General features: G+C 47.2%; 1 protein-coding gene across 1 annotated transcript; it reads right to left on the bottom strand.

Annotated features, from left to right (window-relative positions):
* Nucleotides 1-1,097: 1,097 nt before the first annotated feature.
* Nucleotides 1,098-27,261, bottom strand: LOC136577703 (uncharacterized). Its single transcript, XM_066577622.1, has 4 exons — nucleotides 26,916-27,261; nucleotides 7,369-7,495; nucleotides 5,283-5,350; nucleotides 1,098-3,396 (listed from the first exon to the last, which is right to left on the bottom strand). Exons 1-4 carry the CDS (start codon nucleotides 27,238-27,240, stop codon nucleotides 2,846-2,848), a joined length of 1,071 nt encoding a protein of 356 aa, XP_066433719.1. The 5' UTR covers nucleotides 27,241-27,261; the 3' UTR covers nucleotides 1,098-2,845.

Below are 27,261 nucleotides of genomic sequence, written 5' to 3'. Positions count from 1 at the left end.
TTGAAGGTGTTTTAGGCCCCATTGCCCACTTGTAGAGTGGTTAAGAGGCCAAAACGATAAAGAACCCCCACAAGTAACCCCATTTTGAAAACTAGACCCCTTAACGAGTTCATGTAGGGGTGTACTACGTATTTTGACCCCACCAATTTTGAATGAATCAAAGCAAAGCAGAAGGAAAAAATTACGATTTTTGTTTTTTTGGCAATTGTGTCATTTTAAAAATAGGTTTTTTTGTACAGCATACATAGGAATGAAGACTTTCACCCCAAAATGGATACCCCCGTTTGTCCTGTTTTCAGAGACATACCCATTGTGGCCCTAATCTTCTGTCTGGATGCACAACAGGGCCCAAACTGAACGGCACATCAAACTTTAACTGTACTTTAATTTTTACGTGATCACCATTATCCATGGATAATAGCGATCACATGACCAAGGAACACTCACCGTGGCCCCCAGTGGCATCTCTAAGCTCTCAGCTACCTTTAGTAGCCAGGAGCAAGGGGGTTTTAAATTGCCCTTTGCTCTCCCCAGCTTCTGCGCTTGCGTCCGCCATTTTGGCGACGGGCACATGCACCAAAGCTGGGGAGTGGTCCACGGATAAGGATCCTGTCAGGGGACATCGCCGTTTGTCTTAATTCAGTAATTTCACCTCCCCTCACAGATGGGATTCCTTACTGGGAGGTGAAACTTTAGCTTTTTTTTTACTTTTACGTGATCGCCGTTATCCATTGGATAACGGCGATCACGTGACCAGGAACTGCATACTGTGACCCCCCATGAAATCTCCAGGCTCTTGGCTACATTTAGTAGCCAGGTGAGGGGAGATTTTAAATTACCCTGGCAATCAGCAGCCTTTGCAATTGTGTCTGCTATTTTGGAGACGCATCATGCGCAGAAGCTGGTGTAAGGTCTGTGGATAAATCCAGGGCCCTTAGCTACCTAATGTCATCTTCCCTCATGGATATGATCCATGAGGGGAGAGGAAACAAACTTTTTCCTCTTTTCTTTTACTCTTTTTAAATTTTTAAAAACTTTTTAAAAACTTTTACATCATCACTGTTATTCATTGGATAGCAGTGATCATCTGACCGGGAAATGCATACAGTGGCTCCTGGTGACAGCTTCCTGCTCTCGGCTACTCATGCTAGCCGGGAGCAAGGGGTTTTTAAATTTCCCGGGCCTCTCGGCCCTCTGCGCATGCGCCTGACGTAATGCGTCTGGTGCGCATGCGCAGACGTCGGTGGCGGGTCCGGGGAGAAGAAGGAAGATGCCGGACAGCGCGGAGGACCGGGGGTGAGTAATTTTAGCTCCCCTTGCAGATTCGCTCTGTAAGGGCAGCTGAAAGTTTACTTGTTTTTAACTTTACATAGACCTTAACGCGATCGACGGTATCCGGAGGATACCGGCAATCACGTGACTGGGATTGGGGTCCCGCGGCCCTAGATGACAGCTCCATGCTGTCGGCGACCTCCGGTAACCGGCAGCGTGGAGCTGTCACGTCCTGATCCTGCAGGGCTGTCATTCCCAGGGGATGCATGTTTTTACGTCCTCTCGGAATTAAGCCCAGCAGGCCAGGAAGTACAAAGGCAATGGGCTGGTCACTAAGGGGTTAAATTAAAGGAGAAGTTTTCCACATATTTAGTCACTTCCTACATGCTCTAACCTGGAGTACTGTGCCTTCTACACTGACAGTTTTAAGTCCTACTCTCTTGCTCTATCATGCCCACCCAGATGCTGTGTTATCAGGTCAGGCAGCACCTCCACCACTGATACCCTCTACTCTCTACACCACATACGTGGTTTCATCCTTCACAATAAACACGACTGTACAGATTTTTCTCTACCCCTCTCTTTCCTCCTTGTCTACTTCTATTCATGTGTCACTATTAGAGGAACAGTGACCAAGAATCGTGATCATGGAAGGACACCATGAAGGAAGTCGCTGCTGGCCAGAAATAACACTGTTGCCCATCTCATGTATACCAAGACCACCTGGATGTTCCACGGTCCTTTTGGGAAATGTTCCAAGGGTGGAGAAATAAGAAGAACTCTGTACACTAACACTAAAACCTCATCCAACTATGAGACATGGTAGAGGAGTGCACCTACATGTAAGCTATAGGGATAGAATCAAAGAGGAAAGGAGATAAAAAGAGACATAAAGAAACTAGTTGGTTCTACACACAGTAGGGAGAGGTGTTCAGGCTTATTTCAGGATGTAGCAGGACGGTGACATCATCAAAGAGACATACAGAACCTGTAAAAGGCAGAACTGGGTGAGAGCTCATATTACATGCTGTCATCATATTATATTGAATTAATATAGATATCATTTGATAAGTCATCAGAGTGAATACAGTTTACCTCACTGACAGATGACATGAGTAAAGATAACTGTCTTCAGACACAGAATAATGCAGAACAGTGTAGACAGGATTAACATTCTGATAAAGAGTTGACATTTGCTGGTGCATCCTTCATTGCTACATGATGTTATAAGAGAGTGCTACTACTAAAATGGCCAAAACCAGGTTCAGCACGCGGGAGCGGGAAGCTGGGTTGCTAACTGCTAGCTAAATTTCATCCAACTTTCTAACACTCGCTGAACTCTCTAGAACTAGGCGGATATCTTTATAGACTCTGGATCCTCCCATGACCATAAAGCTCAGGGGCTTGACAGGTGCATGAGAATGCAGAGTTATTGTCTACACTCTGTTCTGGAGGTTTGGGTCTGAGTGGTTCTACAATCACCGACTACACTTTAGTAATATTCTTAAAGTGAACATAACTATATCACAAAACAATATTTTTATAACTTTACAAAATGTATGTGGTGACAACTTCAGGCCACAATACAGGATGGGTCATTTTCTTCTCTCCTTCTCTCTTCCACTCTTCTCTCCTCTTCCTCTCTTTTCCTCGCTTCCTCTCTCCATCTCTCTTCCTCTCTTCTCTCCTCTTCCTCTCTTTTCCGCACTTCTGGTCTTTTCCACACATCAAATGTTCTCAACATTTCCTCTGTTATGTTTTTTTCCTCTCTTCTCCTCTCTTTCTGTTTTTCCCTATCTTTCCCTCTTTTTATATCTTCCTTTTTCCTCTCCTCCTCTTTCTTCTCCAGATCAGACTTGTGTATGTACTCCAGCAGGAACTTCTTCCGTTCCCTCCAGTCTCTCTGGGAGTTTCTTTTCTGTCCCAGATGGAATGTGACATCTGCTAAGGCCCTGTGAATAACCATGAGGATATCTTTGGTTCTCCCAAGAGTCTTGTTTTGGTCTTCATTGGTGTAGTTCTCTATCGCTGTAATAACTTCGGCTCCCATCAGCTTGAACTGTTTTTCAATTTTAATGAAGTCTCCACTTTTCTTTTTGGTGATGATAATGATGGGAACGACTCCTGCGAGAGACACAGATGTGAGCAGATGAGAACACAAAAATGGATCCACATATAGAGCTTATAGTAATTAAAATAGATAAACTTTATTACAAAACAAAATATTAGTTAAAAACATATATAGTGGGAGAAAATGAGTATTTGGATGGCAGGAACAGGACTTAAACAATAGAATAAAAATATATTCATGATATAATTAGGATAGCAATAAATACAATAGTGGATTTACTAAGTCATATATAATACAAGCCAGACAAACAAGGCAATACATTAAGACTGTCAGATCACACAAAATATAAATGCAAAGCTGTTACCACATCCTAGTCAAGACCTGTATCCTGAGCCCCAATGTATGTTTCGTCTCTGCTTTCTCAAGATGTGAGCAGATGTGTGATGTGATACAACCTCACTAATCAATACTTAACAGATATTCACCCAGAGCTGAACGTGATACCATGGACCCTTCAACTTAATGTTCAGCTCAGCCCATTGGTCACATTCAGACACATAATACACAGTATAATATGGCTATTATCACTGTTCATATCTATGAGTTTATTGTGATCTGCAATAAGAAATACATAAATATATAGTAGCCAATACATTGAAAGAAGGAGAGAAGAAATGGAAGATAGCCATGGCAAATACCTTAACATTTTTGGAATTTTTGGGCCATCTGTAACAAAAATGCAGTGGATCTATGTATTGGCTCATAGGGGGGAGTCTCAAATACTCCCCTCAATGAGTCTGGAGGGGAACAGAGATGTTTGACAGAGAAAAAGGAGACTATAGGAGGGCATAGTTAAACAGGGGACTGGAGGAGGAAAGATGTGTCTAAAGCAGGGAGTATGTGACTGATAGAGGGGGACACATGGATCTAGACGGAACAGAGGAATCTGGAGGAGAACAAGTGTATAGAAGGGGACAGATGGGCCTAGAATCAGACAGAAGACTGAAAAGAAGATATAGGTGTCTGGAAAAGGACAATAGAGTCTGATGGAGACAATGGGTTCTAGAATAAAACAAGTCTGGACAAGGACAGAAGGAACTGGAAGGTGACATTGGTTATTTGGGAGGTCAAGGTTCTAAAGAGGGGCAGAGTAGTCTGGAGGAGAGGGAAGAGGAGCCTGGGGAAGAACAGAGAAATCTAGGGGACAACAGAGGGAGCAGAAGAGTCTGGAGGAGGGGACAGCATTTTCTGGAGAAACGGACAGAGGGCTCTGAAGGAGAACACAGGGGTCTAGAAGTGGACAGAAGACTGGGAGATGGTACAATGTGGTTTAGAGAACAGAGAAGAGGAATCTGAAGGAGGACTACAGAGGGGTCTTTAGGCAAACTCCATGTATGGGGGTGTTGGGCGAGAAAGCTATTAGTTGAATAAGTGTTCAGCTAAAAGCTATCTACAATATGTGGGTCGCCTTAGCTTACACAGGCTAAAAAAATGTATCAGATTTATCACAGTTGCTCACCATGTATGGTAAAATGGACGCATCTTTATACACTTTTGTCTAACATTAAACTATCTTTGGCTCAGTTTTTTACGAAATTTTAGCACCAAAATTATGTCAAATTTTGGAAAACATTATTGCTTGCTAGACAATGCCTTTTTCCCATTAAGCCACACCCCCTGTTAAATGAGATGCAATAAGTGTCAACAGCATATAATAAATGTGGTGAAAGGCATGTATACCACTTTTTGGCACAAGTAGAGCTAGAACTGTGGAACATTTATCTGTGTTTTAGAGAGATTGTATAAGGCATAAAACAGCGCTGAGTTGTTTATGTTGACGGCCGTGCCCCGGTCCTAGCTGGTCAAAAGATGGCAGCCACAGAACCAGAGGGAAACAAGTCCAAGAGGCAGAGCCCACCATACACAGCACATGTATTACCTGTCATCTTCACACAGTTGTCCATAAACGTCTGCACTTCTTTCCTGTTAGATAAGCAACATGTGGCGCTGGAGAAATAAAAAATAGATGATGATGATGATGGTGACCATGATGTTGAAGGACAAATAATATGCTAAAGTTTTTCTTGTCTTCTTAGTTTCTGCTTATATTTGCTCTGCTCTCCCTATAATAACACATTCCTGGGCTCTGAAGACCGATCATCGTTCTGGTAAATGTCATCATGCTGCTTCCAGCTGTCGGTCACTTCTAGCATATATTGCGGGTAGCCGCAGAATTTACCTTCATCCTACTTTATCTGTCTGTCTCTGGCTTTCTGTTCTCTCACCATGGTCTCAGCATGGACCTAGACTGGCTGCATTGTGTCCATGTGGGGCGTGGCTGGGATGGGAATGACCCCCCAGATCTCAGCAATTCTTTTCTGCTATTGAGATAACACTGGGACTAAGGGCTTCTGCAGACAGGCAATTTTGAAGGAGTACTGTGCATGCAAAATCACTTGCTTATACTAAAGGCAGAAGAAGCCATGGATTTCAATGGATTCCCCCTCATTCAGCGATGTTGTGCTATATTTTTGTGCTCTACTTTTGTGTGCAATTGTGCACCCAAGGCACCATAGACTTGTATGGTACCTGGGGTGCGCAATTGCACACAAATTTATTGCACAAAAATATAGCTCAAAAATGCTGAATGTGAGGGAACCCATTGAAATCACTGCAAATGTGCACCCATCTGTGTGATATCGCGCACCAAACTGCGCTTTTTTTAAGGTGTTAATTGATAACACCTGGCACTAAGTAGGTTTCTCAGCCTGTTCAATCATGGTGCAGGTGTGTCCCAAGCCAATGTGAATGACCCAGCAGAGTAGGAACGTACAGTAGAATGTGCAGATACGTGTGCGATAGCCGGCGAGAGCTCTCTCCTCATAGTGCAATTACATCACACTAACACAAGCATATTTATGCATATGCTCGTCTGCATGGGCCGAATGTCACTCGTGCTTTCACGCAGGGGTGATAATGGATCAGTGAATGGAGGCGTAGCACACTAGAGATCTCTTTTGGTGGCCTGAATTTGTTCACTGTGAACAGACAGCCATTCAGAGATGAGCTGAAACAAAACAATTAGGGAATAATTAGCAGTTTCTTGCTCTGTAACCTCTGGGGTCGTGCTTTTACATGGGATAATATTGGTCAAAATTGCTTGTTTGAGCGGTTCTTTGGCTCATTGTTGGCCCTTGTAAAAGTATCCTAACTTCTAATTGGACAAACCTCATTACTAGAGATGAGCGAGCACCAAAATGCTCGAGTGCTCGTTACTCGAGTCGAACTTTCAGTGATGCTCGAGAGTTCGTTTCGAGTAACGAACCCCATTGAAGTCAATGGGCGACTCGAGCATTTTTGTATATGACTGGTACTCCGCTAAGGTTTTCATTTGTGAAAATCTTAGCAAATCACCAAAGTCATGTAAAAAACACAGAAATGGATAGGGCAGGCGAGGAGCAACATGCAGGGCTGCATTTCGAGCTCCGAGGTCTCACTATTAAGCCACAATAGTGGCAAGAGTGAGACCCCCCCCCCCCCCCCGCACTGTCATGAATTCATGAATGGGTGAGTGAGAGCTGCCTCTAATTGGTGAGGCTGTGAACAATCAGAGGCAGCTCATTCAGCAGGCGGGGATTTTAAATCCCCGGCTGCTGAATACTACTCACAGCAGTTCAGGAGAACTACCGGCCGGCCGCAGCTGAACTCCGTCTGCTGGGACAAGGTGAGTATATATATTTTTTTAAATTTTTACACAGTTTTGGATGATTTTCAGGGAAGGGCTTATATTTTTAAGCCCTTCCCGAAAATTCATCCCGCGCTCGCCGGCAGCCCATTGCTTTCAATGGAGCCGGCTGTATTGCCGGCTTCATTGAATTCAATGGTCAGTGCTCGTTTAATCGAGACGAGTACCGCATGGTGCTCGTCTCGAGTAACGAGCATCTCGAGCACCCTAATACTCGAACGAGCATCAAGCTCGGACGAGTATGCTCGCTCATCTCTACTCATTACCCATCACCTCTCACCTGTATATGAGGATGGGGACAATGAAGTCGGAGTAGTTTGGGTTCAGCTCGGCATCTTCCAGTCTGTGCATCATAGCTGTATAGTTACCCGTCCACTCCACCTTCTCACCGATGGGGATGAAGTTTCCTGGGAGAAGCCAGAAATTCACACTGTATATAAATAAGCATTAGCCCATTAAGGGGGGATGTCAAGACACATTGCGGGGTACCCACGAGTAGCCCCATGACCGTTGGTTTCACTGTTGTGGGCTCTGTAGCTAACTGCCTTATCAGTACGGTAATGAAGAACACAAGACATAACAAATGACATGAAGTATAACAAACCAAGTGAGAACCGAACAACCAGCTAATAAATAAGCACACTAAACTTATTATTTAACTGGAAGGTGAATAGTCACAGCTTCTTCTATCTTCACAGAAACCATCATAAAATAATCACTATACCATGTCTCTCAGGGTCCGCCCCTTGAAGAAGCTTAAGGAAATTAATGTAAATCAATTGTAGCATTTCATTTGTCGCTGTCTGTGTGTTAATATCAGACCATGACTCAATAGGTAGTTGTCAAGGATCCGACTCAAGCAGTGGCAGGTTATACTAAGCTAGTTTGGGTAGCTTCCTGGGTTTCATTGTTCTCTCCATACCACGCAAAAAAACGTTTTACGTCTTGTTCATAGTCTGCTCTTCCCCCATCTCCTCCACATACTGTATTGAGAGCAGGAGAGGGAGCACCGGGCTATGCATACAAAATGCTGTAATGAGACTGCAACATCTAGAATACGGCTTCATCTGTGTGACCACTGGGCCTTTTAATGTGGAATGAGTCTTGTTTCCAATTTTCCCCTTACAATTATGGGGCCAAGCCCCCCCCCCCCCCCTCCCCTTTGCCTCTCATTCCCCATTCTGTCCATTACGGGATTAATTGGTACATGTTCCCTTTAAAAAGGGTGGAGGGCTAGCAGTGCTTTCTGGGTACAACCCCTTCTTGGGACGCAGCTGCGGAGCTAAACGGCACTCAACTGTGCTGCTCTTCCTGTCCTTCAAACCCCCACTGTGTCTCTCTCTAGTGTCTATGTGAAGACTGTAGGCTTGACAAAGACCCGTTTTGTATAGGGTCGAAACGTCGCTATTTTATGGCTATGAGGTGTTTATAACTGATGCTTATGCATTAAAATCTTTAAGCACCTAACCTGCTGCCTGATCGTGCTTCTTTTTGGACTTCTCTCTAGTGTCTGGCGCTCCCCACCATTATGGTCCTCTCCCTCCGCTACCTGTTTTTTCCACTACAAGACCGCTATCACTCCAGCAAACATTTTGGTGAGTGTTTGCGTAAGGGGCGCGTTCAGCATGTAGTCCCCTGGTACTTCCTTCTCCTAGTATACCAGGTACTTCCGGTTTAGGCTGTGGTAGGCCATGTGTGGCTGCAGCAGTGGCTCCCTCTCTACAGCTCTGGCTGCCATGCAAACTGCCCCCTCTCTGCAGCAGGTTTTGGCAAGTGAACTTCCTTTGCCCTCCAAGGGATCAGCAAAGAGTGTGATGGCTTCCTTTGCATCCAGAATGCTACCCTTGGCTCCAGGGGCGTACCTAAAGGCTCAAGGGCCCGGGTGCAAAGGTTCACCCCCGGCCCCCCCATCCTGTGCCTCCACCCTACACTCCCCCGTACACATACCTAGATCGTGCTGCATACATGATTTAGCCCCTTGGCGTAATCTTTCCAAACATGATGCATTTCTTGCACTATATGAAAATTTGCTTGTAGCCCCGCAGGCCACTCACACACACCGCTTTTTACCACTATTAGCGCGGTGTCCGGAGCGCCGTACTAACCGCAGTACAACACTCCCATAGATTTTAATGAGCTTACTCAAATCTGCGCTCGAACACGGTGTTTATAACGCTGTGATGTTCGTGAGCTGTCTGTTCTATTTTTGCATTTTCGTGGTTTTTAACACATCTCCTCACCCATCACAATGATGGGGTGCATTAAAAAGGGCTGTCAGACGCTGTAACCTGTGTTCAAAACCGCTGCTCTAAATTCCGGTAAAAATGCTACAATTTCAAGCTGAGTTTTCTGAACACATTTGTGAGAGTGGCCTTAGGGTGGTTCATGGTTTTGTACTTAAAACCACAATTAAGAATAACGCATAAAAAATCTGCATGCAGTATTTAAAGACCACATACGTTATTAAGGAGCTGCAGACACAATCAAAAATTGCGTGTGATTTTTATGTTTTTAAATGTGTGTAAGGCCCCCTGTCCACGGACGTGTATTTGCTGGCAGTAAACTGCCGGCGAATCACGCCGGACGACGCCTTCCATAGCATTGCTATGGAAAGCGCCGGCCCCTTTCCACGAGCGGAGAATCATTGCGATTCTCCGCTCACAGTGGGCAATTCGCATGCTGTGAATTGCCCCGATTCTCTGCAGCCAGCCTATCTATCAGATAGAGCTTACCACCGGAGATTTGGCGGCTCCCGCGGCGGAGATCCGCCGCGGGACTTTGCAAAGCCCGTCGACAGGAGGCCTAAAGGATGAAAATAAATACAATAAATCCAGGGAGATGTATAACCTATACCAGCGATAGATAGATAGATAGATAGATAGATAGATAGATAGATAGATAGATAGATAGATAGATAGATAGACACAGATATACATATACCCTTAGACCCGGACCATTTCCCCTCCCTGTTGCAGACACTGCAGCTTCCGTTCAGCAGGAGGGAGGGGCAACACATGATCATTTTCTGCTGGCCCATGTGACTGCCTCTCTCCTACTCCTCTTGTTTCCTCTTAGGCTGGCCGTTCTGCCTGCAGTGTGATCGGAGCCATGCTGCAGGCAGTGGCCAGCCAATAATGCACTAAATGTGCATATATGGATGGCGAAGGATGGCCTCGAGGCCCCCTGAGCGCAGGGGCCGGGTCACCATGGTGACTCCGGCAACTGCTGACGCTGCGCCTATGCTTGACTCTAGCAGTAGGTTTAGGCCTACTTGCAGCACAAAGTTTGGTTCCCGGGTCATCCTTTCCTCTTTTTGATAGTGGTAATGAGGGCGAGGGATTAGTTGAGGACCCTTAAGATTCACTTCTGCATGATAAGGTAATTTTGCGCACACCCCTGGTCCTGGCCATGGTTTTGGGTGACTTAAGCCCTGCCTTTCTTTTGTCAGGTAAGTCTTAGAACTTGGCACAATCAAGTTCTAAGACTTCTCGACACTTTCGTTCATCTCATCATCACAGGTCCAAGAAACCTGCAAAGCAGGCTAGGAAGTGCCGATCCCATCAGGAACAGTTGTCCTCTTCATTCATCTCTTCCAACATTTCCTCACACAGTTGTGTGCATGATTCTTCTAACTCTAGCAGCCGTCCTTTCTGGAGATGAAAATCTCATTGCCACAGCGGTTTCTCTAGCTACACCCGGTGGACCTGGTTCTGGCTCATCCATCATTTGTCTCACCCGCACAGTGAATCAGTGAATGATGGTATCAGCAAGAACTTAGTCTCAGTCGACTATAAATCCTTTGATCGAGTGATTCAGCTGGTCAGGCGCGCGGGTATGTTGATGACAAAGTCAGATATCGAGTCAGCATTTCTACTTTTACATATTTATGCTGACTGTTTCCACCTCCCTGGTTGTCAGTTGGATTATAAAGTAGTTCTTTTATTATGAAGAGCCTGCCGATGGGTTGCTCAGTTTCATGTTTTTATTTTGAGGTTTTCAGTCAGTGGTGCTCTAACATGATGAACCATTACTTGAATGATTTTCTTTTTGTGGGTCCCAGGGATTCCTACCAGTGTGGTTTTCTATTAGACTCTTTTCATTCCGTTATGGATAAATTCAGCATTCCTTTGTTACGAGTTAAACAGAAGACCCATCAACAGTGTTATCCTTTTTGAATATTGAAATTGTGGTTAAGCGGTGGGCTGAACTCAACAACATTTTAACTGCCAAGAAAGTGTAACTCCATCAGATCCAGTCTTTACACGAACTATTGTTACTTGTGTTCAGGGTTTTGCCAATTGGCAGGTCTTTTGTAGGCATTTATCATTGGTGATGATAGGAGTTTCCATTCCCTCCCATCACATCCAGGTGTCTAATAACATTAATGCAGACTTACAAGTTTAGCAGATTTTTCTGCGGGACTACAGCGGCAGGCCAGGCTGGCCTTTTCACGGTTGTTTTCAGTTTAATTTTTGGGTCATATTGATGTGTGGATTTGTGGCCTGATTCTTGGTGTGCCATGGTTTTGTGTGCAAACCTGGCTTTTCTTGAGTTGTTCACCATTGTTGTTGTGGTGGAGTTATGGGGTCATATTATGGCCAATCAGTCAGAGCTTTTACTATCCAACATTATGGGAGCAGTGCAAACCACCAATAATTTGACTTCTTCCTCGGTGCCTGTCATTGCATTGCTGAGATGGCTACTCCTGCGCTGTTTGTAGAGCAACATCCAGTATAGGGTGTATAATGTACCTGGAGTTAACAATTCTCTTGCTGATGTGCTGTCTCATTTTCAAAGGCATGTTTGCCCCCAGGCAGACCAGGAAGAGACACCTTTTCTCAACTTCTTGTGGCTTATGATGGGAGCCAAGTCTTTCTTGGTGCCATCAACTCATGGTGAGGTGTGAAGGGAATGGTCTGAATTGGCTGGTTTGTGGTCATTGTCTAATGATTTCTTTGCAGCGTGTGTCAAAATTGTTGGTGCAGTGTCTGTTAGCAGGGGTAGCTTTTTTGAAACTGTATGGTTTTGTGGATGTTACAAAGTTTTTTCTGTTTACTCAAATTATTAAATCATGAAATAAATAAGTGATTTGTCGTTAATCTTTCTACCCTCGATATGTTAGTCAGACTTTGAAGCTGCCCTGTTTCGCATGGCTTTTTCTCTGGCCATTTTTCACACTTTGCAGGTATCAGAGTTTGACCCTATGAGCTCTAGTTGTCTGGAGGGACTGTTGTTTGAGTTGTCTGAGGATGTTGTCCGTGCGAGGTCTGGCGTTTGCTTTAGTCTGCCTTATTTCAAGACAAATATTTTTGATAATGGCTGTTGGGTTACCTTGCACCCACTGGGGGAATTGGCTTGCCCTGTGATGGCAGTCTCTTTGGCAGCGTATGTTGGGGTATCAATTTCTCTCCCATCTGAACGATAAACCTTTTAAATGCTTCCAATTTTCTGCTGTTTTTAAGCATGCCTTGTAATAATGAGGTTGCCGGCTAGCACATTTGGGACACATTACCTCTGCAATGGCAAGTGAATTGGGTTTGCAGGATTACAGCGTCCGTAGGATATGGCGTTGGAGTTCTGACTATTTTGCAGGTTACATTAGACCTCTTTTGTTACTTTGCTGATTTGTTTCTTTTCACAGGATGGCATCCAGCAGTCTGGATTTTCGGGCATTCCTATCTGTTTTTGCCAGAGAATAAAGCTTCCATTAGGCAAGATAGGCAGTAACACGGATTTGTGCAAGCGAACATGCATTGGAGATAGTTGCAGGCTCTGCCTGAGGCAGTGGATATCAGCCATCATCCTCAAGCACCAATGGTCCTGGTGCTGCATATTGGTGGCAATGAACTATGCCATGTTTGCTTGGGTGAGCTCATTGCACTGATCCAGTCTGACCTGGAATGTTTTACCTCCTTTTTCCCAGTCTGTCCTGTCTGGCCCAAGATTATTCCACAGGCTGTTTGGCATGGGGCCAGGGATGTTAATGCCATTCAGATGGGCTAGATGCTTCCTAGCACAAGCATGTAATCAGGCTGCTATGGTGGTGCGTCATAGGCAGCTTGAAGGGAATAAACAGGGCCTGCTGCTTCCTGATGGTGTGCATTTTACAGACATCGATATGGATGTCTTCTTGTTGGGAATTCGGGATGGTGTAAAGAAAGCTCTTTTTCTGCTGGCTGGGGGTTGGAGGGTCATGTAGTGGCTACATGATCTCCTTGTCGGTGGTTTTGGGTTAAAAATAATCTTTTGGCCCACATGCAATGTCTGCGTTTGCTGGCACTCAGGTCCTTATCTGTATATACCCTTTTCTATTATTGAGTTGAAGTGTGATAATATTAGAGCTGTGGCTGACCCCTCAGTCAACCCACCTAATAATAATAAATGGGTATTACGTTTGGTTAAATCTTGTGCCCTGTTGGTTATTTGGGGGAAGTACCCCATTACTCCTTATTTGGGCTTAATATCTGTATGCAGTCATTACACTATGTGGGTATGGACGGAGGGCTCTATGATTTTGTGGATGCAAGTTTGGAGGCTTTATTATTTTATGGGGGTATAGAAGGTGCTCTATTACTTATACACGGCTTGAACTGGGCATTACAACCATGTGAGTGGGGAACAAAAAGGAATTATCACTGTGTGATGTCACAAAGTAAGACACTATTACTGTGGAACACGAAGGGGACATTATTCTGTGTTGTGGGCACTATGGGGGAATTCGTACTGTTTGATGGGCACTATTACTATGGGAAGACACAAAACTGGTATTGGCATAGAAGTGGGAAAGGGGATTGAAGATACAAGTAGGAAGGACCAAAACAGTGGTGCTGGGCACAGGAAAGGGTATAGTTACTGTGCATGAAGTGGGAGCGGCATGTTGTGCGAACAGCTCAGATCCTGTGGTCTACATAATCTGCCACTGGCCTCAAGTTACAAAACAAGATCACTCAAATCTACAAAATCATAGCATAAAGACCATATGAAGCATCACTTAATGGAAAAAAATATGTCAGACCCAACTGCCCTGATGAACACATTTGTGAAGCCTAATACAAAAACAAAGTGCCAGTCGGCTGGTATTTTTCTTTCAACAAAATGGCTAAGTGTGATTTTGAAATTGTTTGCCATTTAGTTTCACAAAGGAAAACATGGAAGCAGCACATGAACCACAGAAGTGATATTCAGCAAAGTGCATATATTTATTTACCACTCACTCCCCCCCCCCCCCCCTTCTAGGTCAGAGTCCTGCATCGCCCACATCAATGGCATTTGCCTAGATACATACACTTAAGGCTGCTTTCACACAGGCGACAAAATTGTGCAATTTTCCTGTGATGCGACAGCGTGAGAAATCGCATTTTTTGAGACCTATGCTTTCCTTTGGGTTTCTACATATTAGCAATGTTTTCACTGATGCTATGCGAGAAAAAAAAAATACAACATGCTCTATTTTTCTCTGATGTGCAAATTTTTATCTCCCATGTTTCCCTATGGAGCCTCCTTATTTATTGTGGCATTAGAAACTTTTAATGACTTTTGCAATAAAAAAAAGTTGCATAATTTTATCGGGGGTGGCAGCAATGCAATATTATTCTCAAGAAAAAGCACCGCTGATGCTACAAAATTGTAGGAACAATGCTGTCGCCTATGTGAAAGAGGCCTAACTCATTGTGTGCTGCATTAATTCTTGACTTCCCTGGGAATCTCTGTAGATAATCAATTAAATATAACTTTACACAGGACAACTATCCGTCAAATAATCCCTCAAAACATGAGATGAAAACGATAGTTGTTTTCTGTCAAAATGGCCATCAACAGCTTGACAAGTGGTAACTTGCTGACTAGTCGCTTGTTATTTCATTTTAGCACAACTAAAAAATAGTCTTTTGTATTGAATAACTTGCAAATGATTTTGCTTGGAGAACCCCTCTATGAATGATGTGTTAGCAATAGAGATGAGCGAGCACCAAAATGCTCGGGTCCTCATTACTCGAGTTGAACTTTCCGCGATGCTCGAGAGCTCGTTTCGAGTAACAAACCCCATTGAAGTCAATGAGAGACTCGAGCATTTTTCAAGCTGACCGATGCTCATCTGTGTGAATCACCTGAAAACATCCGAAAGTCACGGAAACACAACAGAAACAGAGAGGGAATGGCAGGGGCAGCATGCATGGGTACATTTGAGGCTCCCAGGTCCTACTATTATGCCAAACTGTGGGCAAGAGCCTGGTGGTCACCCCCCTAACAATTCACTTGGGAAAGACCATAATCTGGCACACGTGCTGGCACATCTTAGCTAAGCACCACACTAGGTGCAACCAAGGCCAATCTCTGCCTGTGGGTGACACCATAGCCTCTTCTCTTGGGTTACATGCTAGCATTGCTGTCTAATCCCCCCCAGGTCGCAGCCACGAGCCTGCATCCACAGCGTACTCAAATTTTTCTTATGTCACACAGTCGCTTGATAGCCACACCAACCTCATATCGATTTATAAGTGTGTATTGGATGAGGAGGAACTGGAGACACACACTGCAGAGGGTTGGGAGGGCCTGGCAGCGACCCTCTTTGAAAGTGTGGGCGATAGCCCACAATGCTGATGAGAATTGATGATAAATTGACGTCCGATCATAATTCTAATCCTGTGCCATCTCCGTCACAAAATTTAATGAGCCACAAACGTGAGCATAAAGGGGACTCAGATGCCAGTACTTCTACACATCTCCACAATACAGCAACGCATTGTAAAACCAAAGATTGGTTTGAAGCAGGAGGTGTCACAAAGTAGCCACCACAGGTATACAGTGACCCTGTGAAAATCTCATTAAATCAGTTACGCTTCCTGTAAATGCTCCAATCCAGTATCTCAGATAACTGTGGTAACACGAGAGATAATACATGGCGACCAGAGCCAACCCCCAGGGATGCGTGCGTTTATCAGGCCTAAACCAATCCAGCTGTTTACCACCGGCTGAAAAATTGGTGTACCAAGAGTATAGGTGAACCCCTGAAACCTTTCTGTACCAAGAGTATAGGCAAACCCCTGAAATATTTCTGTAGCAAGAGTATAGGCGAACCCCTGATAAATTAGTGTACCAAGAGTATTGTAGAACACCTGAAAAATGTATTTACTAAGAGTATAGGCAAATCCCTGAAACATTTCTGTAGCAAGAGTATAGGTAAACCCCTGATAAATTAGTGTACCAAGAGTATTGTAGAACACCTGAAAAATGTATTTACTAAGAGTATAGGCATATCCCTGAAACATTTCTGTAGCAAGAGTATAGGCGAGCCTCTGAAACATTTCTGTACCAAGAGTATAGGCGAAAACCCGAAACATTTCTGTACCAAGAGTATAGGCGAACCCCTGAAACATTTCTGTCGCAAGAGTATAGGCAAACCCCTCAAACATTTCTGTACCAAGAGTACAGGCGAATCCCTGAAAAATTGGCATACTGAGAGCATAGGCGAAGGCCCTGAAAAATTGGCTTGCTATGAGTATAGGCAAAGCCCAGAAAAAATAGTTTGCTATGAGTTTGGACGAAGCCCGGAAAAATTTGTTTGCTATGAGTTTGGACGAAGCCAGGAAAAATTGGTTTGCTCTGAGTATAGGCGAAGGCCCTGAAAAATTGGTGTACCGAGAGTATAGGCGAAGGCCCTGAAAAATTTGTTTACCCACCGTGCAGGTGAAACCCAGAAACATTTTTTTAAAATAGAGCTCGCAGTTGCTGTTAATTTTCTAACAGCCTGGAGGCATGCCTCCGAAAAAAATTGTTTTTAGCAGAGCCTTTAGGCCCTCTGAAAAATTGGCTGTTCACCGTGCTGACATGCTGATTAAGGAGGAAGAGGTGGAAGATAACAGAGGGATAGACCAAGCAACTTCTCCTCTTTTTGGGGGTGATAGAGGATGCATGGTTCTCCTGTTCCAGCTGAAAGAATGTTCAGCTGCTTTCCACCGGTGGAGAAGAGAAGTTTGGGGAAACCCAGCCTTTGTTCATCTTAATGAGTGTAAGCCTGTCTGTGCTGTTAGTTGACAGGTGGGTACGCTTATCCGTGATGATCCCCCAGTAGCACTAAACACCGTCTCTGATAAGATGCTACCGACTGGGCAGGCCAGCACCTCCAAGTTCTTGCCACCTGTCCAGATTTGAAACCCAATAGTTGTATGGAGCAGAGGGATCACGGAGGATGTTGGTACCATTGGCTATGTACTCCCTCTTTTTACAGTGTTCCCTCCGACAGGGGAGTGGTGGCACAGTCTGCTGGGGAGCCATAAAACTGTCAAGACTGGCAAAGACATGCTGCCTGAGGCCCACACCTCCCCTGCTAGTTGACCCTCTGAACTATGTCTTCTACTGCTAGCATTGTCAGATAGAAACTTTAGCATCAGTTTTTCCAAAAGGGCCTTGTGCTATTGCATTACTCTCATACTCCTTCTTCCTCGGGAATGAGAGTGGAGAGGTTTTCCTTATATTGTGGGTCAAGAAGCGTGAACACCCAGTAATCAGTGTTGGCCAGAATGTATCTAACGCGAGGGTCACGGGAATGGCAGCTTAACATGAAGTCAGCCATGTGTGCCAAATTCCCAGTATGCAAGATATCGCTATCCTAACTAGGAGGATGACGTTCATGATTCTCCTCCTCCTCTTCTTCAGCTCATACACGCTGAACAAATGTGAGGGAAGTAGCATGGGTACCCTCTGTAGGGTGGGCAGCAGTCTCTCCCCCCTCCTTCTCCTCCCCCCCGTCCTTCTCCAATACATGCTAAGAAACAGACATGAGGGTCGTCTGGCTATCAAGCGACATACTGTCATCCCCCATCTCCTGTTCTAACCACAAAGCATCGGCCTTTATACTTAGCAGCAAACTTCTCAGCAGGCAAAACAGCGGGATGGTTACACTGATAATGGCCACATCACCGCTCACCATTTGTGTAGACTCCTCAAAGTTTCCTAGGACCTGACAGATGTCTGCCATCCATGCCCACTCCTCTGTGAAGAACTGCGGAGGCTGACTACCACTCTGACGGTCATGTTGCAGCTGGTATTTTACAATGGCTCTACACTGCTCGTAAAGCCTGGCCAACATGTGCAGCATAGAATTCCAGTGCATGGGCACGTTGCACAGCAGTTGGTGCACTGGCAGCTGGAAGCGATTTTTCAGTATCCTGAGGGTGACAGCATCTGTGGTGGACTTGCGGAAATGTGCATACATGCGACGCACCTTGCTGAGCAGGTCAGACAAATGGGGGTTGTTTTTCATAAAGCACTGAACCACAAAATTAAACACGGGGGCCAGGCATGGCACATGTGTGAGGCTGCCAAGTTGCAGAGGCGCCACCAGGTTACACCCATTGTCACACACAACCATGCATGGTTGGAGGTTCAGCGACGAAAGTCACTGATCGGTCTGCTCTGTCAAACTCTGTAATATCTCTTGGGCAGTGTGCCTCTTGTCACCTAAGCTCAGGAGTTTCAGCACAGCCTGCTGACGCTTCCCCACCGTAGTGCTACTGCACCTCGAGCTACCGACTGTTGGCGACGTGCTCACACTTGGTAATTGAGAGGTGGAGGTGGCGGAGGAGGGGGTGGGGTGTTTGGAGGAGGTTGCATAATATACCGGAGAAACCATCACCGGGGTAGGATCCACAAACCTCGGTGTGTGTAGCACGTGAGGCGTCTCAGGGTCGGACTCTGTCCCAGCCTCCACCAATTTCACCCAATGTGCCGTCAGGGAGATGTAGTGTCCCTGTCTGCCAGCACTTGTCCATGTGTCCGTCGTTAAGTGGACCTTCCCAGTAAATGCGTTGGTGAGGGCACAGTTTATTTTCCATGAGATGTGCTGGTGTAGGGCGGGGACGGCACACCAGGAAAAATAGTGGTGACTGGGGACTGAGTACCAATGGACTGCCGCCACCATCATGTTGTGGAAAGCCTCGACAAGCCTGTATGGCAGCATCTCCAGGCTGAGTAATTTTGCCATATGCATGTTTAAAGATTGTGCATGCGGGTGGGTGGTGGCGTATTTCTGCTTTCGTTCCAACGCTTGGGTTAGCGACAGCTGAACGCTGCACTGCGAGACATTGATGGTATTGGTGGAGACATTGGGAGGCAGTGGAGGAATGTGGAAATGAGGGTGTGGGTGCAGGCTGGGAGGCGCTCATGTTTGCATCCTGGGAGGGGGATTGCATCTGTGTGGCAGGTTGTGACACAGGGTAAGAGGCAGTGGTGGGACCCGTAGGTGGTGAATGGCCTTCGTTCCACCTCGTAGGATGCGTGGCCATCATATGCCTGCGCATGCTGGTCGTGGTAACGCTGGAAGTGGTGGCTACACTGCTGATCTTGGTGTGGCAAAGGTTGCACACCAATGTTCATCTGTCGTCCGCGCTCTCAATACAAAACCTCCAGACCTTCGAACACCTAGCCCTCTGCACGGAGGTTTTCAGTGAGGGAGTGCTGTGGGGAACAGTTGGGGTAGTTTTTGCTCTAGCCCTGCTTCTCCCCCTGACCACCCAACTCCCTTTTCGAACCTGTTCTGCTGCTGCACTTGCCTCCCCCTCTGAAGCCGTCTTCAGTAGGCTTAGGAAGCCAGGTGGGGTCAGTCACCTCATCGTCCACCAGCTCTTCCTCTGAATCCTTTGTCCGCTTCTCCCTTGGACTTACTGCCCTAACAACAACCTCACTGACAGACAACTGTGTCTTATAGAGATGAGCGAGCACCAAAATGCTCGGGTGCTCGTTACTCGGGATGAAATTTGCGCGATGCTCGAGGGTTCGTTTCGAGTAACGAACCCCATTGAAGTCAATGGGCGACCCGAGCATTTTTGTATATCGCCGATGCTCGCTAAGGTTTCCATTTGTGAAAATCTGGGCAATTCAAGAAAGTGATGGGAACGACACAGCAACAGATAGGGCAGGCGAGGGGCTACATGTTGGGCTGCATCTCAAGTTCCCAGGTCCCACTATTAAGCCACAATAGCGGCAAGAGTGGGCCCCCCCTCCAACAATTTTTACTTCTGAAAAGCCCTCATTAGCAATGCATACCTTAGCTAAGCACCACACTACCTCCAACAAAGCACAATCACTGCCTGCATGACACTCCGCTGCCACTTCACCTGGGTTACATGCTGCCCAACCCCCCCCCCCTTCCTGCACGACCCAGTGTCCACAGCGCACACCAAATTGTCCCTGCGCAGCCTTCAGCTGCCCTCATGCCACGCCACACTCATGTCTATTTATAAGTGTGTCTGCCATGAGGAGGAACCGCAGGCACACACTGCAGAGGGTTGGCACGGCTAGGCAGCGACCCTCTACAATGCTGTACAGAAGCAATGAGAAATATAATCCTGTGCCACCGCCATCAGGAGCTGCACACGTGGGCATAGCAATGGGGAACCTATGTGCCACACACTATTCATTCTGTCAAGGTGTCTGCATGCCCCAGTCAGACCGCGGTTTTTTATAAATAGTCACAGGCAGGTACAACTGGGAATCCCCAACTCCGCAATGGGAATTCCGTGTGCACCCACAGCATGGGTGGCTCCCTGGAACCCACTGGCTGTACATAAATGTTTCCCATTGCAGTGCCCTGGACAGCAGAGCTAACGTCAGATTAAATGCAGGTGGGCTTCGGCCCACACTGCATGCCCCAACCTGACCGGGCTTTTTAATTCATAGACACAGGCAGGTACAACTCCCTAATGTGAAGTCCCTGTGAACCGACAGCATGGGTGGGTGCCAGGAAGCCACCGGCGGCACATAAATCTATCCCATAGCATTGACCATCACAGCTGAGGTAATGTCATGTTTAATGCAGGTGGGCTTCGGCCCACACTGCATGCCCCAGTCAGACTGGGGTTCTTTAGAAGTGGACACATGTAGTTACAACTCCGTTTGGACCGACAGCATGGGTGGGTGCCAGGAAGCCACCGGCGGTACATAAATATATCCCATTGCATTGCCCATCACAGCTGAGGTAGTAATGTCATGTTTAATGCAGGTGGGCTTCGGCCCACACTGCATGCCCCAGTCAGACTGGGGTTCTTTAGAAGTGGACACATGCAGTTACAACTCCGTGTGGACCCACAGCATGGGTGGCTCCCTGGAACCCACCGGCGGTACATAAATATATCCCATTGCAGTGCCCAGCACAGCTGAGGTAACGTCAGCTGTAATGCAGGTGGGCAAAAAATTTATTGTATTACACTGTACGCGAGGGCCCCCAAAAATTGGTGTACCAACAGTACTAATGTACCTCAGAGAAATTGCCCATGCCCAACCAAGAGGACAGATGAAATCCATTAATCGCTTTGGTTAATGTGGCTTAATTGGTAACTAGGCCTGGAGGCTGCCCAGTTAAAATAAAAATTGCTTCAGGTGCAAGTTTCAACGCTTTAATGAGCATTGCAACGGATAAAAATTGTTTATAAAAATTATATGACTGAGCCTTGTGGGCCTAAGAAAAATTGCCCGTTCGGTGTAATTACGTGAGGTTTCAGGAGGAGGAGCAGGAGGAGGAGGAGGAATATTATACACAGATTGATGAAGCAAAAAGGTCCCCGTTTTTGATGGTGATAGAGAACGATGCTTCCATCCGCGGGTGCAGCCTACGTATTGCTTAGGTATCGCTGCTGTCCGCTGGTGAAGAAGAGAAGTCGGGGGAAATCCAGGCTTTGTTCATCTTGATGAGTGTAAGCCTGTCGGCACTGCCGGTTGACAGACGGGTACGCTTATACGTGATGATTCCCCTAGCCGCACTAAACACCCTCTCTGACAAGACGCTAGCCGCAGGACAAGTAAGCACCTCCAGGGCATACAGCGCGAGTTCAGGCCACGTGTCCAGCTTCGACACCCAGTAGTTGTAGGGGGCAGAGGCGTCACCGAGGACGGTCGTGCGATCGGCTACGTGCTCCCTTACCATCCTTTTACAGTGCTCCCGCCAACTCAGCCTTGACTGGGGAGCGGTGACACAGTCTTGCTGGGGAGCCATAAAGCTGGCAAAGGCCTTGGAGAATGTTCCCCTGCCTGCGCTGTACATGCTGCCTGATCTCTGCGCCTCCCCTGCTACCTGGCCCTCGGTACTGCGCCTTCTGCCACTAGCACTGTTGGATGGGAAGTTTACCATCAGTTTGTCCACCAGCGCCCTGTGGTATAGCATCATTCTCGAACTGCTTTCCTCTTCGGGAATGAGAGTGGAAAGGTTCTCCTTATACCGTGGATCGAGCAGTGTGTACACTCAGTAATCCGTAGTGGCCAGAATGCGTGTAACGCGAGGGTCACGAGAAAGGCATCCTAACATGAAGTCAGCCATGTGTGCCAGGGTACCTGTACGCAACACATGGCTGTCCTCACTAGGAAGATCACTATCAGGATCCTCCTCCTCCGGCCATACACGCTGAAAGGATGACAGGCAAGCAGCATGGGTACCCTCAGCAGTGGGCCAAGCAGTCTCTTCCCCCTCCTCCTCATGCTCCTCCCCCTCCTCCTCCTCCTCAACGCGCTGAGATATAGACAGGAGGGTGCTCTGACTATCCAGCGACATACTGTCTTCCCCCGCCTCCGTTTCCGAGTGCAAAGCGTCTGCCTTTATGCTTTGCAGGGAACTTCTCAAGAGGCATAGCAGAGGAATGGTGACGCTAATGAATGCAGCATCCCCGCTCACCATCTGGGTAGACTCCTCAAAGTTTCCAAGGACCTGGCAGATGTCTGCCAACCAGGCCCACTCTTCTGTAAAGAATTGAGGAGCCTGACTCCCACTACGCCACCCATGTTGGAGTTGGTATTCCACTATAGCTCTACGCTGCTCATAGAGCCTGGCCAACATGTGGAGTGTAGAGTTCCACCGTGTGGGCACGTCGCACAGCATTCGGTGCACTGATTAAACCGATGTTGCAGGGTCCGCAGGGTGGCAGCGTCCGTCTTAGAGTTGTGGAAATGTGTGCTGACCCGGCGCACCTTTCCAAGCAGGTATGACAAGCGTGGGTAGCTTTTCAGAAAGCGCTGAACCACCAAATTTAATACATGGGCCAGGCATGGCACGTGCGTGAGGCTGCCGAGCTGCAGAGCCGCCACCAGGTTACGGCCGTTGTCACACATGACCATGCCCGGTTGGAGGCTCAGCGGCGCAAGCCAGCGGTCGGTCTGCTCTGTCAGACCCTGCAGCAGTTTGTGGGCAGTGTGCCTCTTCTCTCCTAAGTTGAGTAGTTTCAGCACGGCCTGCTGACGCTTGCCCACCGCTGTGCTGCCACGCCGCGCGACACCGACTGCTGGCAACGTGCTGCTGCTGCTGACACATCTTGATTGCGAGACAGAGGTTGCGTTGGAGGAGGAGGAGGTTGGTTTAGTGGAGGAAGCATACACCGTCGCAGATACCAGCACCGAGCTGGGGCCCGCAATTCTGGGGGTGGGTAGGACGTGAGCGGTCCCAGGCTCTGACTCTGTCCCAGCCTCCACTAAATTCACCCAATGTGCCGTCATTGAGATATAGTGGCCCTGCCCGCCTGTGCTTGTCCACGTGTCTGTTGTTAAGTGGACCTTGGCAGTAACCGCGTTAGTGAGGGCGCGTACAATGTTGCGGGAGACGTGGTCGTGCAGGGCTGGGACGGCACATCGGGAAAAGTAGTGGCGACTGGGAACTGAGTAGCGCGGGGCCGCCGCCGCCATCATGCTTTTGAAAGCCTCCGTTTCCACAAGCCTATACGGCAGCATCTCTAGGCTGAACAATTTGGCAATGTGCACGTTTAACGCTTGAGCGTGCGGGTGCGTGGCGGCGTACTTGCGCTTGCGCTCAAACAGTGGCGCTAGCGACGTCTGGACACTGCGCTGAGAGACATTGCTGGATGGGGCCGAGGACAGCGGAGGTGAGGGTGTGGGTGCAGGCCAGGAGACGGTAGTGCCTGTGTCCTCAGAGGGGGGTTGGATCTCAGTGGCAGGTTGGGGCACAGGGGGAGAGGCAGTGGTGCAAAGCGGAGGCGGTGAACGGGCATCGTCCCACCTCGTGGGGTGCTTGGCCATCATATGCCTGCGCATGCTGGTGGTGGTGGCTCCCCAGCTGATCTTGGCGTGACAAAGGTTGCACACCACTGTTCGTCGGTCGTCAGGCGTCTCTGTGAAAAACTGCCACACCGTAGAGCACCTTGACCTCTGCAGGGTGGCATGGCGCGAGGGGGCGCTTTGGGAAACAGTTGGTGGATTATTCGGTCTGGCCCTGCCTCTACCCCTGGCCACCGCACTGGCTCGGCCTGTGCCCACACCCTGACTTGGGCCTCCGCGTCCTCGCCCGCGTCCACGTCCTGTAGGCCTACCCCTACCCCTCAGCATGCTGTATTACCAGTAGTGCAGAAACAGAACGCTGTAATTAAATGTGCCACTTATTGGCCTGTGGTTGGAGGCTGACTTCGCTTACGGAACGCACAGCAGAGCCAGGAAATAATTTTGCGCAAGCCTGCTGTAACACTTAGCTGGCTGCGTATGAATTAGGAGGACAACTACCCCCAGCACATACCCAGTACACTGAGGACAGTCACAGGCAGCCCAAATAGATTTTTTTCCCCAAATGTTTTTGGAAAGGCCCACTGCCTATATTCAATAAATATATGTCTTCTGTCCCTGCCTCACTACTACTGGCCCTGGAGTATGTAAAATAACTGCAGACTGTTGCACTGTGGACTGGAATACAGCGGTGATGTAACAGACAGCACAGAGCCAGGAAATAATTTTGTGCAAGCCTGCTGTAACACTTAGCTGGCTGCATATGAATTAGGAGGACAACTGCCCCCAGCACAGACCCAGTACACTGAGGACAGTCACAGGCAGCCCAAATAGATTTTTTTTCCCAAATGTTTTTGGAATGCCCACTGCCTATATTCAATAACTATGTCTTCTGTCCCTGCCTCACCACTACTGGCCCTGGACTATGTATAATTACTGCAGGGCGCAATGCTCTGCTCGGCCGATATAAAAAAAAAAATGTGCAACACTGCAAAAAGCAGCCTCCACAGTACTGCACACGGTTAGATGTGGCCCTAAGAAGGACCGTTGGGGTTCTTGAAGCCTAAAATACTCCTAACGCTCTCCCTATAGCAGCTCCGGCACCAGTAGCACTGTCCCTGATCTCTGTCAGAACGCATCTGTGGCGAGCCGCGGGAGGGGCCGATTTTTATACTCGGGTGACACCTGATCTCCCCAGCCACTCACTGCAGGGGGGTGGTATAGGGCTTGAATGTCGCAGGGGGAAGTTGTAATGCCTTCCCTGTCTTTCTATTGGCCAGAAAAGCGTGCTAACGTCTTAGAGATGAAAGTGAAAGTAACTCGAACATCGCGTGGTACTCGTCACGAGTAACGAGCATCTCGAACATGCTAATACTCGAACGAGTATCAAGCTCGGACGAGTACGTTCGCTCATCTCTAGTGTCTTATCATCGTCATCCACAAAAAGCTGTTGAGACAGTTCCTGGAAGTCCCCAGCCTCATCACCCTGACTCTGGGAAAGTTCAAAATTTTGGGCATCGGTCACAACAAACTCCTCAGGTGGTGGATTAGCATTTTTTTTCGACTCAGGGAAGGGACCCGAAAACAGTTCCTGGGAGTATGCCTGTTCATAATCTCTCCTTTTCCTGGAGTGACCAGGCTGGGAGGAAGGAGGAGCAGCCTAAGGATTCAGAGGTGCAGTCCCTTGGCCAACATGACTGGGCTGCATGGAAGACTGGGTGTTGGATAACTTGCTGGATGTGTTATCCGCTTTCCATGTCAGCACCTGATCGCACTATTGTGCTTGTAATAAAGGTCTACCACGCGGACCTGCAAAATGTGAGATGAAGCTGGGGAGTGGACGGTATAGCACTGATATCTAGTGGTAATCTACCGCCCACAGAGACTTGTAGATTTGAGAGCCTTTGTGCATGGCCTGAAAATATTAACCCACTGTATAGTGCTGAGAACTAGGGCTAATTCACCACCCACAGAGACTGGTAGATACAGTACGCTCCAATACAACACCAACACACGGGTATATAGCGTACACTTTGGCCCCTAAAAAAATAAAAATAAAAGAAGTGATAGGAGTTTTGTAAATTTCTATTTACTCTGTGTATACTCCTGGCAGTACACTGCGTCAAACCTCTAACAGTGGGCAGAATACAGCTGGGATGCTTGAAAAAAAAAACAAATTGGTGCACTACTGGTCCCAGCCAGCCAAAATTCTAATGCACACAATAATAGGAGTAGTCCTAAGAAGGACTATTGGGTTCTTGTAGTCAGGATCCCTGTCTAACCGCAACCTAATCCCTACACTAACACTTTCCCTATCTCAGTAGCTCTATCCCTAAACTCTGCCAGCATGTGTCTGAGGAGAGCCATGGGCAGCAACAGTTTAGGTACTTGGCGATCACCTGATCCCGGCAGCCACTCACTGCTGTAGATGTGCAGAGGGTTGGCACGTCTCAGCATGAAGTGGTAATGCCTTCCCTGCATGTTTAGTGGCTAAAAAATAGCGCTAAAAATGTGGGGAGGGAACCTTAAAGTTTCTCGAGCACCGCATGATACTCGAGCCAGTCACAAGCACCAGCGAGTATGTTAATAGCGGACGAGCATGCTCCTTGATCTCTAGTTAGCAAACAACAAACATTGTGTGTAAAAGCAAATGAACAACTACTAATCGTACACTTCAGCAACTTTTCTGAGCAGCTATCTGAACAATTGTAGTTCCATGTAAACCCTCCCTATTGTGCAGATTGGTCATACAAGACAACATACAACGGGATGGGACATGGGCATAAATGAACTATTAAAAGGTTCTACCCTACTAATCTAATGTTTGATGCTCTCACTTACCCAATTGGGCATAAATTTCCGCTCTCTCAAAGCTGTCCATGAACTTATACCCTCTGTTGTCCACCATAGTTATGTTCTCAGTGAGGTCGTAGGCGGCCCTTATTGTAGTCATGGCTCCATCATCCTCTGTTTCTCCAGCTTCAGCATATGGTGTAAGTGTTTCACTGTCTTCCAGCACGTATTTACAGGAGTTGATGAAGGAAGATTTCCCATGACCCATATAACCGAAGAGCTGTAGGAGAACCCGGGAGTATCCCTGATTCCCACGAGGCCCATCATCCAGGCTGAAGCTGAGGATCTTCTCTCTGAGCTGGTTAAGCTCCATCTCTCATAGACTGTTCCTTCT

This window comes from Eleutherodactylus coqui, chromosome 8 (assembly GCF_035609145.1).
Source record: "Eleutherodactylus coqui strain aEleCoq1 chromosome 8, aEleCoq1.hap1, whole genome shotgun sequence".
NCBI classification, from domain to species: Eukaryota; Metazoa; Chordata; class Amphibia; order Anura; family Eleutherodactylidae; genus Eleutherodactylus; species Eleutherodactylus coqui.
The sequence above is the reverse complement of the archived record's forward strand: the minus strand, read 5'-3'. Positions and strand labels throughout refer to the sequence as shown.

Coding starts and splice junctions, on each gene's coding strand:
- LOC136577703 (XM_066577622.1), bottom strand. CDS start 27,240: ATGGAGCTTAACCAGCTCAGAGAGAAGATCCTCAGCTTCAGCCTGGAT. Junction 7,496..26,915: donor GGAAATTTATGCCCAATTGG/GTAAGTGAGAGC, acceptor GGCTTCTCCCAG/GAAACTTCATCCCCATCGGT. Junction 3,397..5,282: donor CAACTGTGTGAAGATGACAG/GTAATACATGTG, acceptor TGTCTCTCGCAG/GAGTCGTTCCCATCATTATC.